The sequence below is a fragment of the Aricia agestis genome, chromosome 6 (assembly GCF_905147365.1).
Source record: "Aricia agestis chromosome 6, ilAriAges1.1, whole genome shotgun sequence".
Lineage (NCBI taxonomy): Eukaryota > Metazoa > Arthropoda > Insecta > Lepidoptera > Lycaenidae > Aricia > Aricia agestis.
In genome coordinates this window covers 11,193,705-11,213,842 of record NC_056411.1, presented here as the reverse complement: position 1 = coordinate 11,213,842, position 20,138 = coordinate 11,193,705, and the positions used below count along the sequence as shown (strand labels likewise).

The following is a 20,138-nucleotide window of genomic DNA, read 5'->3' as shown; positions in this document are numbered from 1 at the left end:
GATAGGTCCTTATTGGAAAACTCCTTATTTACAATTTAATAAATTAAAAGATTTGTCTTATTTATTTCGTAAATTTAAAAATTATAGTTAATCAGGATAAGTTTGGATACAGGGTAAGTCCGGATAATCTAGCACTACAGTTTGCGGTTGCAGTGCAGTATGGTGTATATGTCGTAGGATGATTTGATAAATCGGATTATTGGGCGGATATACCGCTTGGGCGGCGACCACTATTGTTTTAATGCTAACATCAAAAGCTGCTGCTAGCTTTGCTGTAGATTGAGTTTCATCAGCTTCCACAATCGCCTTTAATTCATCATTGTTGATCTAAGTTTCCGGGTTTCCAGACGACTACGAGATTTATAAGTACAGTTTTAAGTAATTTTTTATAATTCATAGCCAATCAAAACTTTTCTGTTGGTTTGAAAAGGTCTGTACTGCAATATGACAATTTCATAGGTATTATTTATTTTATTTCACGGTTTTATCCTTATTCACTGAACTTTTGGCTTCTTATATTTATTTCAATTAATTGATTTACTTACTTACTAAAAATATAATTATTTTTAGTCTTTATATAATTATACTATAAATATTATATTTTATTCAGGAATAAAACCTGGGTACCAATATAAAAATGGTGAAGATGATTTTAAATTAAAGGAGCTCGCCATGGATGAATCGAAACAATTAGCCATACAGGGATTTTTACGAGACGTATACGAAATAAATTTAAATATTGAAAATATACAAGAACTGTCAGTTAAAGCGTAAGTCAACTTTTTAAATGCTATTAAGCTACTTGTAGCTAATGGATGTGAGCTATACTCCACTCGGGCTAACTTGTCGCTAGCGGCCATTGACTCCCTGTCAAAAACTTGTCATTTTCCATATTATAAAACTACGATTGACAATATCTGACACTTCATTGTCAATCGCGGTTTATATGGAAAGTGGCAGGTTTTTGACAGGGGGTCAATGACCGCTGGCGACAAGTTAGCCCGAGTGGAGTATAGATTCATCCATTGATCCACAAAATAGAGGTAAGTACCTATTTTATGGATAATATTTTCAAGATTATTATAAAACTAGATCTTGCCCGCGGCTTCGCTCGCGTTAAGAAGTATTATTATATACAATCTTTCATCTCCTATTTCATCCCCTTAGAGGTGGAATTTATCAAAATTCTGAGCGAATGCCTACGTCGTAACATCCTGCATGCCAAATTTCAGCCCGATCCGTCCAGTGGTTTGGGCTGTGCGTTTCAATAATAGATCTCTATGTCAGTCAGTCAGTCCTTTGAGTTATAAATATTTAGATTTTTTATTATTTTTTATATTACTAGCTGTCCCGGTAAACTTCGTGTCACTTTAAAACCTTCCGTGGACTTCTACGAATATTTAAGGACTAAAACCAGCCCAATCCGTTCAGCCGTTTTCGAGTTTTAGCGCGACTAACACATTTGGAAATCCATATTTATATATAAGAAGAAGATTATATCAGCTATTATCTATACAGTTTTGAAAGTGAAGTTTTTGGAGATATCTTAGCTGATATTCATCATCAAAGTTGCTAACATTAATAATTTCATTTTAGCATCAATGAATTGGAAAAGCACTGCGTTGAATTCGACTTTGAAAATAATAACCAAGGAATAGCTACATATTTTCCTGCACTATATACTGATGAGCTATTATATACTACAGATATGTTAATTATGCCGACTTTAGCCTTTTCGGATTCGGTAAGTTATTAAGAAATTTATTATTATTTATTTATTTATTAACATAATAAGACCCAGTTTCATCAAGCAATGTTAAATAAATAATGGCTTGTTAAATCAGTTAATGGCCTGTTAGAGCTATCGAGCGTTCCACCATGCCCTAATGTCATGTTAAATCACCTAACACGGTGTTAAATTTAATTCCTGCTATGGAGATCCGTTAAATATTTAACAGGCTGTTATATGAGAAAAATTACAACTTTCAAAGACAATAATATGCAATATCAATAAAAGAATCTGTTTTGACTTTTGAGTCTTTCCGCCATGTTTCCGCTACGTCCTTATTATTAATTATTTTCATAGTTATGAATAATTATTTATTTTCACTTTGCCAAAAATTCAGCCTTCGGATTTTCCTTGATATTGCAAATATACTAACTGGTATCAAAATTACCAAACCGAAATATGTAAATAAAAGTTTGTATTATGATTCATGTTTTCAGCTTTGACAGATAATAATTATTAACCTGGTAAATTAAAAAGAACTATTATAGCGTAACAAATGTATGCGATCAGTGATATTTTAATTTGGTCGCATTATCTACTATTATACTACTATGGAAGAAAGTGACACATTGCAGCAAACATGTCGTGCAATTTCGTCGCCTTATAACAAGAATGAACGAATTGATAGTTGTTCACTCGTTGTTCACTTAACATTGCATTTACTAATCCGCTGTTAAATTTTTACTGTGGGACATAAGTATTTTAACAGTCTGTTTAATTTTCTAAGCTCCGTTAAGTAAGTAACAGATTTCACCAACCTATGTTTGTTAAATCCTAACGAGCATTACTTAACAGACCTTACAAAATTAAACATTATATCAAAATATTTATGCCCTACAGTAAAATTTTAACGGCGCATTAATAAATTTAATGTTAAGTGAACAACGAGTGAACAACTAACAATATATTTCGTTCTTGTTATATGACGACGAAATTGCAATGTACCATCGAGTAAGTTGAACGCAACCAAACTACTTAGGTCCCCGATTTGCATAGGAATCAACTTCTCTGATAGTACAAGTTTAACGCGACATGTTTGCTGCAATGTAGATAGAGTAGAATTCACCGTCAGGTTCAACCCTAATATTTAAATGATTTCAACGCAATCAAATTGTATTACGCTGGGACGTGCTTGTTGAATAATTACTCTTTTTTTATCTTTCAGGTCGACTTGGACTTTGACATAAATAAACCACATTTGTGTATTATTCCTGGTGTAGAAGGCTACTACGAAAGCTTCACTAAAATGTGTGAGAGACTCAAACTCCCTGCGTTAGTACTACATCCAGGCTTAGACCACCCCAATGAGACAATCACAGAACTAGCTAACAGATATATAAGTGTTCTGAAAAAGAAAGCTACACTGAACAATAACTTTTATTTGCTCGGCTATGAAAGTGGAGTCTTAGTTGCTTTAGAGATGGCATCTATTCTAGAAAAAAGAGGTAATGTGTTTTGATTACAAGCTTCTTCCTCTTTTTCAATCTAATCGGATAATAAATTATTGAAGGCGAAAATTTATTCAAATAACCATACCGATGTCATATGAATAAAAATAGTGCCTTTATCTTTTAATTTTGTGTCCTAACCACGTGCGAGTAATGGAAAATATTGCTCGATTATCGTACTTTTTCTTGCAATTCAAAGGTGCCTCTACGATTTTAGTTACGAGGATACTTGTTACCATGCCCAGGCATGGTAACAAGTATCCTCGTTACCATTCCTCTTTTAATATGAACAGTATATTTTTACTGTAATTATTGTCCACATTTTTACTGCCTTTATTTAATAAATAAAATTTTACTGTTTTAGGTTTGACTGGAACCGTTTTTTGTATCGGTGGTACGCCAACAGAAATAGTCAGGGATTTTAAAAACAATCTAAATCGTTATGATACTAAGGAAGAATTGCAAATGGGCGTTCTAAAACATGTCTACTCACTTATATCTAAAAAGGATCCGAGTGTGATAGATCACTTGTGTAAGAATTTAGAATGGGAAGACAAGGTTATGATGACCTATATGGATTTCATCGAAGGCAAATTTCCACATTCGATCCAATATATCAGAAAATGGATTGAGTCTATATACAGCAAGCTAATATTAATGTTGGAAAATAAATATGAAATGAAGAATATTAAGTCCAAAATAATATTATTACGCCCACAATACTCCACTAACATGGATATGTCGCCTGAAAATTATTCAAATCATAATATTGTAACGTATCAACTAGATTCACCACTGTCTTGCGCCCAACTGGATGTGAAGTGTGCAGCGATCATTAATTCTCACTTGGATCATGACACTTTGGAGTTATTTAAAAATAGAAATATTTGTCATGCTTATACTGTAATTGAAAATTATCATTTGTAATTTTAAACAATGCACAATTATTGTTAAAATCTGCCATTCTTCTTCGTAACGTGATAAATTATACTTTGTGTTTTGACTTAGGTGGAAGTAATAAAATTTAATGGGTTTAATTATTTTGTTTAATTTTGTGTAACTATTTTTATACTCGATGTAACATTAATTTTCCTCTGCCCCCCCCCCCCCCCCCCCCGATCCCCTCTTCCTATCCCCCCGCCCCCCTCTGATCCTGATTTTATAATGATATAATATTATGTATATTGTATACCATTACCCAATGCTCGCAAACCCGTGAGAAATAGCTAATAATGTTTACATAATATTTAAAATGTGCTAATACACACATACACATCCACACCCACCAACCCACCGACACACATACACATACTCACGCATACACACACATAATAATTATACACTGATACGGCGCACTTAAGCTTAAATTTTCTTAAGTCTTTCATTTGTAAATTATTAATCCACTAGATGTGCGCGGGGCTTCGCCCGCGTAAATTTTACAGAAACCGTAGATTTTCCCATAAAAAATAGCTATAAGTACTCCCTTCACGTGGTCTACTCTATAATTTATATGTGTCAAATATTGCCATAAAAATTGCTCCAGTAGTTCGTGAGATAAACCCTTTCTAATATTTTCCCCGTTTTTGAGTTTCTTCGGTCGTATTAGTCTTAGCGTGATAATATAATATACCCCATGGAGCTCATACAAAGAGGAGCTGGCCTAAGCAACTGTGCACTGTGATTTTCAACTAGGTCCTGACGTCATCATTGTGGGCGGGGCTTAAGTCAGTACACTTTCAGCGTTTGTCAGGTGCACACGTAACGAGACTCCCAATAAATTGGTGTTTTCTGCGTATGTAACAAGGAAAGGATGACGTATTGTGTTTTACAATGTCGAAAACACTCAGACAGACGTTCTAATAATATAAATACCATCACATTTCATTTGGAAATAATTTTAAATGTAATTTAAATATAAAAGTTCTAGAACATTTCAGCTTTCAGCGTTAATTATACTACTTGACACTAGGTAGCCAAACCTTTGAAAGATAATACAGACGTAAATGCGTAGGTATAATTTTGCATAAGTTTATTACAATAATCATACTTGAATACTGAAAACCGTTATACACTTAGTCTTTTAAACACATTTAATAGCTAAAACCGTGATTATATAGCTTTTATTATGATATTACTTATAAACCGACCTCTGATTTGACGACCTCTGTGGCTCAGTGGTGAGCGCGTTGGTAGCTCAAGCCGGGGGTCGCGGGTTCGAATCCCGCCGACGGAACAAAAAGTTTTCAATGTTCCCGGGTCTGGATGTGTATTAAATATGTGTATGATATAATAAAAACCTTAAATATATGTATAGTATAAAAGTATTAAATATATTTCCGTTGTCTGGTACCTGTAACACAAGTCCTTTAGGTACTTAGCACGGGGCCAGACTGACGTGGTGTGAAGCGTCCATAGATAAAAAAAAAATCGCCATCTGTCGTCACCTATGATAACTATTTGAAACGTAAAAAATATCCAGGGCCGTAGTACGTCCCATAATATTCAAGACAAAATGACATCTAGTGTAAGATAGTTGAACTACGTAGTAACATCAACATCGACTTAGCTAGTAGTTTGGCTTTTAGCCGATAGATGAAATATTGAGAAGTGGGCGGAGCTTGACACCCCCTCACCCCGCAAATTGTCACGCGTCGTTTCATAAGGAAACTTGATTACAACACCTCCTCATAGTATTAGCTCCGTGATATAGCCTATAGCCTTACTCGATAAATGAGCTATCTAACACTGAAATAAGTTTTTAAATCGGAGCTGTAGTTCCTGAGATTAGTGCGTTCAAGCAAACATACTCTTGAGTTTATAATATTAAGTATAGAATTTTTTTTAATTATCGCTTGACAAACTCGAGTCTTAATCTAAAAGACTATGAAGAGTACCAATAACAGGGTCATAATAGGCTACGCCTCCGTGGTCTAGTGGTATAGAGCGCGGCTCTTGACTCGAAGGTCGTGGGTTCGATTCCCACGTTGGAAACATGTTATTTCCAAGTTTGGTTAGGACTATGCAAGCTGATCACCTGATTGTCTGACAAGTAACATGATCCATGCGTCGGATGGGCATGTAAAAAGTCGGTCCTGCGCCTGATCTCTCGCCAGTCGTGTCGGTCGTCCGCCCCACTGGGTTATGAGAGTAAAGAAATAGAGAGTGCTCTTGTGTACTGCGCACACACTTGGGCACTATAAACTTACTCCTGCGTAGCTGGCCTGGTTTCAATGAAACCGGCCACCGTCACCGAAACCGGTGTGGGGAGCTATTATATATATAATAGGCTCATAATCATGGGACGATGCATGGTATAATATGGTAGTGATGATGATGATGATAATGAATGTACTTAATTTGCATAGTAGCATATGCTTTCCGTTCTTAAAACAACGCTGAAACTCATAAAGAATCAGGAGTTCTCTCAGCACCTTTCGAACCACGGTATACCAGGATTTATGGATCCTTCATCAGATCACCATTTTTGTGAATATAATACCAAATTGGGATGATACCCTACAGGCTACATACCAAAAGAAAATTTTTGAAAATCGGTCAACAAACGGCGGAGTAATCGTTGAACATAAAAAAACGAACATAACACCTCCCACATTTTGAAAGTCGCTTAAAATTGTAGCCTATGTATTATTCTGATGTATAAGCTATATTATTGTAAAGTTTCATTAAAATCCGTTCAGTAGTTTTTGCGTGATAGAGTAACAAACATCCATACATCCATACATCCATATTCCATACATCCAAACAAACTTTCGCCTTTATAATATTAGTGGGAAGTAGGATTAGTAGAAATAGTAGGATAGTAGGATGTAACCAAAAGTAAAATAATATATTATGTAACCATAAGTAAATATTGGGGACCTGCAAGACAGGCTGTGCCTAGTGTAGGACCCAAACTAGAAACTAAGTCTGATAATGTAAAATGGTATGAAATAAGTGAATTATGAATTATGAAGTTACGAGGGAATAGATGAACATCCATATCCACATACATACATACATACATACAGGCCAAAATTATAACCCTCCTTTTTGCTTCGCCGTAGTCGGGTAAAAACAAGGCAGTAATATGTTAGGGTGTGTATGTGTGCCTTATGTAAAGGTTGTACCAAAACTAAGTGCAAAAATAGTTTAGAGTGTGTATGTGTCCCTTGTAGAGAGTTCACTGGGAAAGTAGCAGCGCTGAACGATCAAATTTGTTTTTGTGATTTGTATGGGCAAGCGCCCCAGCCTCACGAGTTTCCCCATACAAAAGTGAAAATTATTATTTTTTAACAAAAAATTGAACCCGACTTCCAAGGAAAAAAAATCTTAAAATGACTTAAAAGTATGAAATACTAATTCTTATTCTTCATTAGTGCCTTTTTCAAAATTTGACTAAATCCCAACTAATTCTGTACGGTAGTCAATTTTCATTCGTTATCAGCCCAGAACTTGAGATACTTGACATAGAACTTAGCCAGTACCTACTTCAAAAGAATGAAAATTAGCCAGTAGTTCAAAAGAGTAAATTACAATGTGTAAAGTGAGACTAATCACTAAAGAATTTTGAGGAGCTTCCTCGATTACTCATGGATCCCATTATTAGGTCACCACTATTGCACACATGGTACCAAATTGGAGTAAAACCTAATACAACAAAATAAAAATTTTGAAAATCGGTTCACAAACGGCCGAGTATTCGTTGAACATACAAAAAATATAAAAAAAAACAGCCGAACATATTATTATGTAGGTATAACCTCCTCCTTCTTGGAACTCGGTTAAAAATAGAACGTTTCATTGCATGTTCATTTACACTACAGGTCGCCTAGTGGTCGAAATTTGACCGTAAATAATAATTTAAAATAAAAGTTTGAGCGATAATAAGATTATTATTTAAATTAATCATGGCTTAGGTAGGCTCAGGTAGTCGTTTATTTGTAAGGATAATAATAAAAATATGTAATCTTAATTCAAACTTCACTAAAGGTAAGATTTATATCGATTGATCTTCAAGTATTGTAAGTACATACAATGTGCAGGTCACGTGAGGAACAAGCGAAATAAATGACACAAATTAATTGCATAATATAGTATTTATTTGCACCCACCACATCGAAAAATAAAGGCCGGTTTCGACATAATTTAAATAATGACAGTTTCAGTATTTATAGGATAGGACTTACAAATGTTTCTTTTGTTGAATAATTCCAAAGTCTCATGGTCCAAATGAGAATTAATGATCGTAGCAACCCTCATATCAAGGTGTGCATAAGACAGTGGTGACTCTAATTGGTACGTAATAACTTTTTTGTGAGAATGATTTTGCAGTGACAGATCCATGCTAGTAGAATATTGTGGACGTAAAGATATTATTTGGGAGGAAATCTTTGTGGTGACGCAGCCACTTTCTAGTAATGATAACAATTTTATATATATGTAATCGATCCATTTCCTGGTATATTGCATAGAATGTGACAGTTTGCCACTCATCATGTCCATAAATTTGTCAACTTTTTGTGGCCATCCTAAATTTTCACAAAAGTTGTCCAATAAAACTGTGTCTGCTGCAGTAATAATCGAATATGCATGTTTTAAGACCCCGATTTGCAGTTGCTCCTTTGTCTCGTATTCTCTAAGGTTATTTCTGATATCGTTGAATATTTCTGTTGGTGACCCGCCGATGCAGAAGACTGTCCCAATTAGACCTTAAAATAATAAAATAATAAATTAAATCACAATGTGTTAAGACGTGACACCAAGTTAAATTATTAAGGCCACTATTATTAATGTTACTAGAAAAATCAAATTGCAAGACCGCGGTTTCGCAATGATACACTAGCGAGCTTTACCCAGGCAGCAGTGCGAAAGGCTAGAAAAGCAAATCTTATTTTTTCAAGACAGTATAAATTAATTATTACAATTAATAAATGAAATATTATTTAATATTAATTATATAATTCATCAAAATATTTGGTGTATTGGGTATTTCTGAGAATCGGCCATCATCTATTAAATTCCTAGATAAATGGGTTATCTAAAAAATTTAATTTATTAGATATCCCATTTATCTAGGAAGGCTGCTATATTTTAAAACGCTAAGACTAAATGGACCGAAGAAATAGAGGAAAGTGTGGAAAAAACGGCGGAAATTATTTGAAAGGGCACGTGAAGGATTATAGGCTATCTTTTGTGGACTTTGTCTGTAAAATATCTAATTTACGCAGGCAAAGCCGCGCGGGACGTCTAATAATATTATAATAGTTAAATACGTAAGTAGATGAAGTGGATAACTAAAATTTCATAACATAAGGGCAATTACTTATTTTTGCCCTAATATTTTGAACTAACCTATTGTATACTTAACAAAATATAATATCTCATAAAATCCGCGTTTTTTTATTTGACAACAATAGATTAAGTATAGAATATAAAATTGGGGCAAATCGCCGGATGAAATAAAAACAATATTTGCTTCTAGTATTTCGTCCCACTGGGACAAGCTTTTATGTGACGGAAGAGTACTTAATTTATTACTACAACGCAAATTTTCCATCTGCCTATGTAAAATGTTTTTAATGGAACAGAGTACTTACCAGATTTCTCTAATATAGCTGCCATCTCTAGAGCAACTAAGACACCACTTTCATAGCCAAGTAAATAGAAATTGTTGTTCAGCGCAGCTTTCTTCTTCAAAACATTAATGTATCGATTCGCTAAATCTGGAACGGTCTCATAAGGATGATCTAAGCCCGGCTGTAGTGCAATTGCGGGAAGCTTTAGTCGCTCACATATTACCGAAAAGCTTTCGTAATATCCTTCTACGCCAGGAATTATACACAAGTGTGGCTTATTCGGGTTGTTTTCGATGTTGAACTAAAAGATAAATGATTTGTAAGTTAAAAATATGTTAAAGAAGATAAATAATATTGTTTATATTTTTAATCTTTAGAGACTTTAGGGACTTTTCATACACACCGTAAGTCCGTCCCATCGTAACTCATCATTTTGCTAGTAACAAAGAAAAAAACAAACTAATCTGGCCAATGTGCATCATTTTATTTCTATGAATGTGGTTCGAATACGAATCACTTATATGCAATTATACGCAGGCGCTCATAATACTTGAGACATTCCACCTATAATGTTATTCAAGACTTCAATAGTGCCCCAATATGCTCACAGGTGAGAAAGGATTTTTTTTACTATTAAAAAAATACTCGGTATGTGCCTAGAATTGAGCCTGTGACTAGATTTCCTTATTCTTCCAATAAGTACTATCAGAGAAGTTGATCCCTAAGCAGAATGTAATATAGTAATAAAGAGGACCTAAGTAATTTGGTCGCGTTCCGTCAGACCCATCTGACCGATCATAGCTAACTATTGAATTGACATAAGTCGACCAAATGACGTAGGTCTACTACATAATAAATCTGCTACCATTAAAGTGCGTAAACCAGTTGATCCAGAACCAGACTGCAGATTAATAAGATATTGTGCAGATTATCTGGGTGAGTTAGTTAAAGTGTAAAAAGTTTATTCTATTCTCATTAAATTATATAAAACAGGTTCTTGTTTAAATAAAACATGTTATTTAGTTGAAGATAATTTTTTTTTTGACATAAATTAAAGAATAAATTATTAAATTTTAAGAAAAATCTTACTCCATAAAATATTATAGATCGTATCAACTAGAAATAAACCAATCAAAACAACACCAGTCTTAAAAGTTGAGAAGCTTAAGTCAAAGTTTTTAGGAATTTTACGAAGAAAGAGAATGCAAACTAAGTAGGTAAAATGCAAATTTAAGCTTCTTTACTTAAAAATTTCACACTTTAACGGATGGTATCAGGGAATCTGCAGATTATCTAGGTAATGTACACGTTAACGTATGCTGCATTCTAACGGTAACAAATCAATTTCTTCGATGATACATATTCTATCGAAGAGTAAAAATATAGTGATGGTACGATTTCAATTAAATGTTTGTCCTTACCTCAGCCGAGAAGGCTAGAGTGGGCATGAACAACATATCGGTCGTATATAAGAGCTCATCATTATAAAGCGCAGGGAAATATGTTGCTATGCCTTTATTTTCTTCAAACTCGTATTCAATACAATGTTTTTCCAATTCATTAATGCTAAAAAATACATATTTATTATTTTGTACACACTAATGCATTTCAAGGAGATATAAGTATATATTTTCAGATGAAAAATAATATTTTTGAGTGTTCACTAATGACAACCGAACGCTGACTATTATACACATACAGGGTGCAATTAAACCTTCCTGCCAATTTTTTTCCAGGGCTTACGGTATCATTAGGAGAGTCCGTTTAACCAAAAAAAATTGGGTGTTATTTTTTTACAATGACATATTTTATCCCATTTAAAATCGTTGCAGAACGGTCACTCGCGGCGCGGGGGAATGAGAAGGGGTGCCGCGGGGTGAGGCGCACGCGCGGGGGCACATCACGCGCGGCCGACGCATCGTGTCCATTAATTTTAGTGTTTTTAGGATAACTTTCAGAAGCTATTTCTCAACATTTTAGTACTGAGTGATTATAAAAGAAAAAATACGTGTATTTTTTTTTAACAAGGATCAATATATCAAAATTTGGCAGGAAGGTTAAATTGCACCCTGTATAGCTATATTATGACAAGTGGCAATACTTAAGGCCTGTTTCACCACTTCCTGATAAATGCCGAATAGGCTATCCACCACTTAACTTGACAGATGAAGTATGGAGAATCTGTCAAAAACGCTGTGGATAGCCTTTTCGGCACTTTATCACAAAGTGGTGAAACAGGCCCTTTATAATGACAAAGTAAAGGTACTATTATAATTTCACAAAAAATAACTAAGACTTACGATTTCACTGAGAGGTTTTGTATGTCTTGAATATTTAAGTTTACTTCATACACATCCCGCAAAAAGCTCTGAATGGCCAATAGTTTAGTATCATCCACGTGAAGCTCCTTCAGTGTTAAATCGAAATTAGGCTTTTCAATTTTAGTTTCCAGTTTAACATCTGATGGGAAATACAATATTAAGGGCCTGTTTCACCACTTCCTGATAAGTGCCGGATAAGCTATCCACCACTTAACTTGACAGATAGAGTATGGATAATCTGTCAAATAAGTTGTGGATAGCCTATCCGGCAATTTATCAGGAAGTGGTAAAAAAGGCCCTAAATATTATAACATCTTAGATAAATTAATATAAACAAAATAAGTAACATTATATTTTTTTTACCTGCAAGTGACATTATTTCTTCTAGTAAAGTTTTTCTTGGTGCATCAGACGCGTGCACTAATATAACCTTCTTCTGTGAAGTCAATGCTCGTTCTACGGCATCAATTGCGTCATTCATTGATACCGATTTTGTAGAAATACATTTAAATTCATTTCTTTTATTCTAAAAATATATAAACATTTCTCATTGTTTGTAAATATATCCTACATTTTACAAAAAATTAGACTATTTGGCGAAGTCTAAAAGATACCTAACAAATAAATTAACAAACAGTGTTTCAGTATACACGGGTTCTGTATATATTTTATGTTATGATAAATATTCATTTCATTTCATTTCGTAGCCTATGCTCTCCCACTGCTGGGCATAGGCCTCCCCCAGGGTCTTCCATTGTGTTCGCTCCTTCGATAAATATTTACTTCTAATTAAATAATTATTGGTACTATTTTAATATTAAGAAATACTTTAATTTTTAAAGCCCAAATTAGTGGTAAATAATGTAAACTTGCTATTTTGTGATTTTAAATCACAAATAAAAAAAAAATTGTCCCGATCTCTTTAAAGTGAAAAAAAAAAGTGGCAACATCGTAGTGACGAAGGGATGACACTACGATTTGCCACTTTTTAATTTCTTCACTTTTTTGACAGACAATAGTTTTCAGCAAAAGCTATAAGCGCGGAAATTTTAAACATCTAAGACTGGATTGCACCAACTAACTTTAACTGTAACTTTAACTTTAACTTTGACTACAGTGCAAAATGTCAAATCTTTGGGTAAAGTTAAAAATGGACGCCATCAAGACGCCATATTTAACTATAACCATAGAGCTCGATAAGGTTTTAAATGCATGTGGCGAAAAAAGGAACTAACGCTGTCATCATACAAAATTTTTGACAGTTCTCCTTTACCAGCAGCGCCCCCGCCCACGCGCATGTAAAACCTTGTTGGATCAGCTGTCATCTGTCAATTTGTCCGGGAAAAATTAAGGGTAAAGTTAAAGTTAAAGTTAAATTTACCTTAACTATAACCATAACTTTAACTTTAACTTTACCCATGCCTCTGGTGCAACCCAGTCTAACTATACAAATGCCAGGAGGGGGAAAAACTTGTAAACAAGAGGTTTGGAGGCCAACTATTTGAAAAATCGGATAAAAAATCGTGTATGAAAATTGAATCCTTACCTTTATTTAAATAACTAACGATACCCAACACAATGGAGTGAAAATAATTAAATACTTATATTACTCATTCACCCTCTTTTTTACAGGTTATGGGTATATTGATACAGATATATTATCAAAAATTCAAAATATATATTTTTTATAATGACAGAAATAATGTATAATAATATTATACAATCTATAGCTATAGCGATTTTGGATGAAAAAATTATCTTCAAAAGTAAAAGGAAATAAAAAACATCGGACTTGAATTTATTGAGAAATTAAATTAAATGTAACCATAAAATATCTACGGAACCCTTATTTCAGCCATGTCCTGAGTCGCGCTTGTTACATTGCAATTGTGCAAAAAATTAACTTACCGGTTCAATCTCTGGCAATTTAATTTTTGTTAACATTTGGCTTAGTCCATTTGTTCCAAACCATGAACCCGGTTTTATGGTTACTTTACTTGTTGTTATAAGCGCAAAATACCTGAATGACAAATAACAATTTATTTGTAAAGTGCATAAAGAATAGAGTACAGGCTACATTTTGGCAGTGATAACGTCTTATCCAGTCTAGACTACACGAAGTAGATAAAAGGGATCATCATGTATACCAAGACCAAGCTACAGATGGTAGATATGAATCACCTACAAAGGACAAGAAATATTTTTATATAAAGCCCGTACCCAAGCTGTAGCACATCCACACACTTCACAATATAATATATCAAATCTCGACGACCTCTGTGGCTCAGTTGGTAGGCTGTTGGTAGCTCAAGCCGGGGGTCGCGGGTTCGAATCCCGCCGACGGAACAAAAAGTTTTCAAAGTTCCTGGGTCATGGATGTGTATTAAATATATGTGTATCATATAATAAAAATCTTAAATATATGTATAGTATAAAAGTATTAAATATATTTTTACGTTGTCTGGTACCCGTAACACAAGTCCTTCAGGTACTTACCACGGGACCAGACTGACGTGGTGTGAAGCGTCCATAGATATTATCAAATGAAAATACTAAAAATTTAACCATTCCTGGGTTTTATAATAAATTAAAAAAAATATATGATAGGTCTTGTGACTTACTTTAGGGAATAACCAGATAGCGATATAAAGTTTGCAAAACTATTGACAGTCTCAATCACATTTTCTGCTTTTTCGTTTGAAGTTATGACGAATATACTTTCAAGCATGCCATCTTTTTTACAATCCCTCATTAAATCAGGGTAACCATTCGCCTTCGAAGTCGTTTTTATTACTTCTATATCAATACCATCTTCTTCCCATTGTCTGAAAAAAAATTTTTTTTTCATTTCATACGGTCTGTTTTTTTATAAGAGGTTTATTGAAGATTAATGATATTTTTTTTTATACCTATCGAAATTTACCATTATTTGAGAATAAGAATCGGAGAGGTCGAATGTCGAAGCTCTGTAGCGGTCAATAAAAAGTTTTTTGACTCCCTGTCAAAAAAGATTTTTGACTCCCTGTCAAAAAAGATTTTTGACTCCCTGTCAAAAAAGATTTTTGACTCCCTGTCAAAAAAGTTTTTGTACTTCATCGTTTTCTATACAAACCGCGATTCCCAATGAAGTGACATAATATAATTATGCTTCTAGTGTAAGGGCAATGTCGCATTTTGCATATTCGATAAGAACTGGACTGGGCATTGCACCACACTACATCACTTCGAATTCAAAAAAGTTTGTATTTATCATTCATGATATACTACATGATATACAGGGTGCAATTAAACCTTCCTGCCAAATTTTTTCCAGGGCTTAGGTATCATTAGGAGAGTCCATTCAACCAAAATAAAATGAGTGTTATTATTTTTATTACATAATATTTTATCCCATTTAAAATCGTTGCAGAACAGTCACTCGCAGCTCGGAGGAATGTGGGGGGGTGACGCGGGAGGGGCGCGCGCGCGGGGGCATGTCACGCGCAGGCGACGCGACGTGTCCATTAATTGTAGTGTTTTTTAGGATAACTTTCGGAAGCTATTTCGCAACATTTTAGTACTGAGTGATTATAAAAGAAAAAATACGTGTATTTTAATTTTTTACAAGGATCAATGTATCAAAATTTGGCAGGAAGGTTTAATTGCACCCTGTATGATAGATGCATTTCTAAATTTGTACCGAATTCAGAAATGCATCTACGCGTCGCGATGCCGTTTGAAATGACCCTAAGAGTCACCAAGAGGTTTTCCAATAAATTTTGTGTTTTATTTTTTTCTTAATAATATGTTAACGAAAATAAACAGATCATTTTCACATAGCTCCTAGACTATAGGTGACAATGACCGCTTGTGTCATCTTAATTCATTTTGCTTTACCTTCTAAGTTTAAGCTCAGACAGCTGTGGGATACGTACCTTTTTTGAACATTGACATAATTAAGTACTCTGTCTAATAGAATGAATATTCTTTTCGCACCACGGTCAATAAGTCTCTCTGCTAGTTTTAATGCTAGCTTCCCATTATCCGAAACAACGACTTGCCACGAAGAACTCGAACAGGCGATGCTGAAAATATAAAATATACTCATTAAACGCGACTAATTATTATAATACTTATATAATATAATTGTACTATCAGAGAAGTTGATTCCTATGCAAATCGGGGACCTAAGTAGTTTGGTCGCGTTACGTCAAACCCAGCTGACAGATCACAATTAACATTGAATTGACATATTCGACCAAAATATAACGTTGGTCTGTCAATTGCATAGGAATCAACTTCCTCGATGGTACATCCTTAGATATCAAAGAAGTTAATTCATAGATTTCATAGGCAGATGGCGGACCTACGTATTTTGGTCGCGATTTGTCAAATTAATCCGATAGCTCCACAGCTAACATAATGATAACGAATTGACACAATCTGACTAAATGACGTAGGTCCGCTAACTGCCTATGAAACAACTTCTCTTATAATAATAAATAAATAAATAAGTATATAATGTAACAAGCAATAATGTAAGAAAATAATATGGGACTGCAGTAATATACTAAGGTGAAATCAAGAGAGAGAAGGTTTTTCACAAGTAGTGTATTAAACTATTATATAATATTATTCTAAATAAAATATTATAGTTGTTACCTGGGACTTATTTTCGTTGATAGTTGTTGCAAGTCGAGCAATACGCGGCCACGATTTTGCCCAGCAGCATGAAGATGAAAAGCTCTCGGAGCATCCTGGGCGTCGTATGTGACTCGAGTCAGGGGCCGCACGTACCCACGCCGAATACCGTCGATCATCAGCAAGCGAATTAACTAGAAAAAGATCAAATTTTTATTATTATTATAAAGTCAAATACACACTCAATATTGTAAAATATGCGAAAGTATCGTTCTATTATCTACCTACTATCTATCTACTATCTGACACCACTTCGAATACTTATGGGAGCCTTTCTTATCACCTATAGTTTTGGATTTTGACTACTATTCCGTTACAAAAAAATACCCTATATTTAAATTAAAACCGTTAAGAGTTCCTGCCTCGCAAGTTACTACGTCATCACCAAACACTTTTACATCACCAGCTACACATGTGCAAAGGACAATAGTGTCGACATTTTTCATGACAACTTTAATGTTTTCATAAAAAAAGTCCTAAAGTGCTTTGAGTTACCCACCAATAATTAATTTAATATCCCGTACATAAGAGATATTCTTAAATCAATTAAACAATTAATCAATGTAGTACCTATAATATAAAATTGTTGTTGTATATTTGAATAATTTGTATACATAATATTATTACCTGAATCAATTTTGTGTTGCTCTTAAAATGTTATTAATAATATGTAATTCGATCAGATTTTAAATTGTAATTTATTAATTTATGTTCATAATATAATTTATAATTGTTTTAAAATACTATTTAATGTAATTTTGCATGTTGTTGTTAACACTATAGGTACTAATGAATGTAGTGTTGCCTATAAAGGTGTGTGCATCAGGTATTGAAGACTCTAGTACTACACTATCAACTGTAATTTTTTAAATGCATATGCTGTTGGTAACCATAATAAATAAATAAAATAAAAATAAAATAAAATCACCAATGAACGTAAACCAAAGATCTTTAGTCAGGCCATGGGCATTGGGCATACATCATGATAGATCCGACATACACCCGTTAAAAGTATATTTCGGATCTATCATCTTTTTTTACCTGCTATTAGCTGAGGAATCAGTTAGTTACTATACTTACTTTTATATCTTCTTTAAATTTGGCTTGAAAAATAGTAGATAAGTCAATCGGATAATATACTCTATCGAGAGACAAATAGTCCATTCCGAAATTGTAATTTTCTCGATTGGGGACAACGCTTGTATCCATCATAATTCCATAAGATCCGAGGCATCTAAATGAGAACTGAAAAAAGTGTATGATTATTGAAAAGCACTTGTAATACATTAGTGGTGTGTCACCACGAGGCAAATGTAAGCATTTTTTACAAAAGTTAATAAACCAATTAAGATTATCAATTAAAATATTATATAAAATAATAGTAATTAAAATATATGGAGTAGTAATAGCCAAATCTAAAGGCTTAATTTTCATAGGAATATGATTTAATGATCCCTTAAAATTGAATTTTTGGTGTCTTAAAATAGAATTTATTTTATTTCTGAAATGGTAGCTCTCTCATTATTACAAGGTACCAAAATATATTTTATACTTCAAAATTTTCGGCTCGACTTATGTAAATTCAATGTAATATTAGCTGTGAATAATTGTGATCGGTCGGATGGGTTTGACCGCGACCAAATTACTTAGGCCCGCCATCTGCCTAGGAATCAACTTCACTGATAGTACATCACGTCATACATAATATAATTATCATTTTTAGTTTTGTCATACTCTTGCATGAGAAATTAGAGGGACACATATTATTTTACATAATTTAAAAATAATTTGAGTAGTAATATTTGGTAGTACTTACATTCTTCAGTTCGTCTTTCGCACAAGAAACTAAAAGGTCACATCCTTTACCATTCGTAGCACGAAGTATATTAAAAACGAAATTTATGTCACGCGAATGGTCTATAATGTGATCATCTGGAAAAAGATTTTGTACACTTACTTGAGGCCACTCAATTGCAAATACTACTTGTCACTTGATAATATATACAAAAAACATGTACACAGAATTTATACAAGCATACCGAGTCCTGAGAAGTCCATTAGCTATGTCCACACTGTGCACTTTCATCTTCAATTTTCGTCATCAACTTTCATATTGGCGGATTCAATAATTGAATGCGTCAAGGAACGAAACGCCAAAATTGTCATTTTTGAAGTTTTGGATTCGGTCAGAGGGCATGCGTCACGGGCATGCCTCACGTTCGCTGTTGACTGCGCTATAACGCATGCCCTTGACGAACAGAAAAAGGCACAGTGTGGACAAAGCTAATGGCTTCACAGTGATGGCTGCGGGATACGTGGCTTTCATTGAATTCATAAAATACCTAATTTACATTATAATTGATAATTAATTATTATTTTAAGTACAATATAAAATATGTACAAGAAAAGACCACGATAACAACTAATTACTACTAAAATAGATCAACACAATATTTTTATGCCATGTAAAATTATTTTCTTCAGTCTGTCCTAAAAATGGACTTAAATAATAAATAGTCTTATTTTGGTCACAGCTAATGTCGGTGTTTACTGTTTACCTGCATTGCTTAGGTCTGATCTTGTATGTAATTTTGAGTTTCTATGGTTAATAACGGAGTATTGTTATTAGGTAACGTTATTGTTATATAAATATCAGACAATATTGTTACGAGAACTATGCTTACCTTTTAATTTAGGGAACAACTTTTTTAAAAATTGTTTTTTGGAATTGCTGCTAACAGTAGCAAACACGTGGCAGCCGTGGGCGAGGGCCACACTTATAACGGCTTGTCCGAGAGCACCAGCAGCAGCTTGCACGCAAATTGTGTGCTTGGAATTCACGCGTACTTTAATGAACTGCAAAATGTATAAAACATTATTATAATTTGTAATATTTTTCGAAGTATGAAAATTATTATTATTCATTTTATTAATTTTTATGTTTATCTACAATAATTCTTACCAGAATATAGAATGCCATTATATACGCGAGTGGAACTGTAGCAGCATCTTCTAAGGTCCAGTGTTCTGGAATTGGCAGTAGGAGGTCCGGGTGGGCATGTACTTGGGATGATATCGCATCGCCGTGTACTAGTCCCATAACAGCGGTACCACTATACAAGAAGGTAACAGTTTGTATCATGTTAGTAAGCATGTCAAGATAGGTTTTAGAAACAAAAACAAAAAAATGTAGAGTGAAAGCCATAATATTAATGTAAAGGAAGATCAAAGACAAAACTGATCGGAAAAATCATTTCCCGGCTATTTTAGTTCATAAAGCGGGGCTGGAGCCTAGAGGAAAGGCTGGTTTTCTTAATTTCCAGAA

At 33.9% G+C, this 20,138-nt stretch overlaps 2 protein-coding genes across 3 annotated transcripts in view; one reads left to right on the top strand and one right to left on the bottom strand.

The window, feature by feature from the left end:
• The window catches only part of LOC121728374 (fatty acid synthase-like), a 125,531-nt gene extending 121,259 nt beyond the window's left edge, over window positions 1-4,272 (top strand). For both annotated transcript variants that reach the window (XM_042116546.1, XM_042116545.1), the window contains exons 36-39: window positions 611-770; window positions 1,597-1,744; window positions 2,955-3,234; window positions 3,602-4,272. In XM_042116546.1, coding sequence (XP_041972480.1) covers window positions 611-770; window positions 1,597-1,744; window positions 2,955-3,234; window positions 3,602-4,164 — 1,151 coding nt within the window. In that variant the 3' untranslated portion in view covers window positions 4,165-4,272. The remainder of the gene's footprint in view (window positions 1-610; window positions 771-1,596; window positions 1,745-2,954; window positions 3,235-3,601) is intronic.
• A 4,098-nt stretch (window positions 4,273-8,370) lies between these two features.
• LOC121728166 (fatty acid synthase-like) overlaps window positions 8,371-20,138 on the bottom strand; it is a 42,099-nt gene continuing 30,331 nt past the window's right edge. Inside the window, exons 25-37 of the mRNA XM_042116289.1 lie at window positions 19,776-19,926; window positions 19,498-19,669; window positions 18,630-18,745; window positions 17,894-18,058; window positions 16,775-16,947; window positions 16,048-16,197; window positions 14,755-14,958; window positions 14,042-14,153; window positions 12,497-12,659; window positions 12,113-12,272; window positions 11,234-11,378; window positions 9,834-10,113; window positions 8,371-8,945 (exon numbers count right to left, since the gene is read on the bottom strand). Coding sequence (XP_041972223.1) covers window positions 8,383-8,945; window positions 9,834-10,113; window positions 11,234-11,378; window positions 12,113-12,272; window positions 12,497-12,659; window positions 14,042-14,153; window positions 14,755-14,958; window positions 16,048-16,197; window positions 16,775-16,947; window positions 17,894-18,058; window positions 18,630-18,745; window positions 19,498-19,669; window positions 19,776-19,926 — 2,554 coding nt within the window. The 3' untranslated portion in view covers window positions 8,371-8,382. The remainder of the gene's footprint in view (window positions 8,946-9,833; window positions 10,114-11,233; window positions 11,379-12,112; window positions 12,273-12,496; window positions 12,660-14,041; window positions 14,154-14,754; window positions 14,959-16,047; window positions 16,198-16,774; window positions 16,948-17,893; window positions 18,059-18,629; window positions 18,746-19,497; window positions 19,670-19,775; window positions 19,927-20,138) is intronic.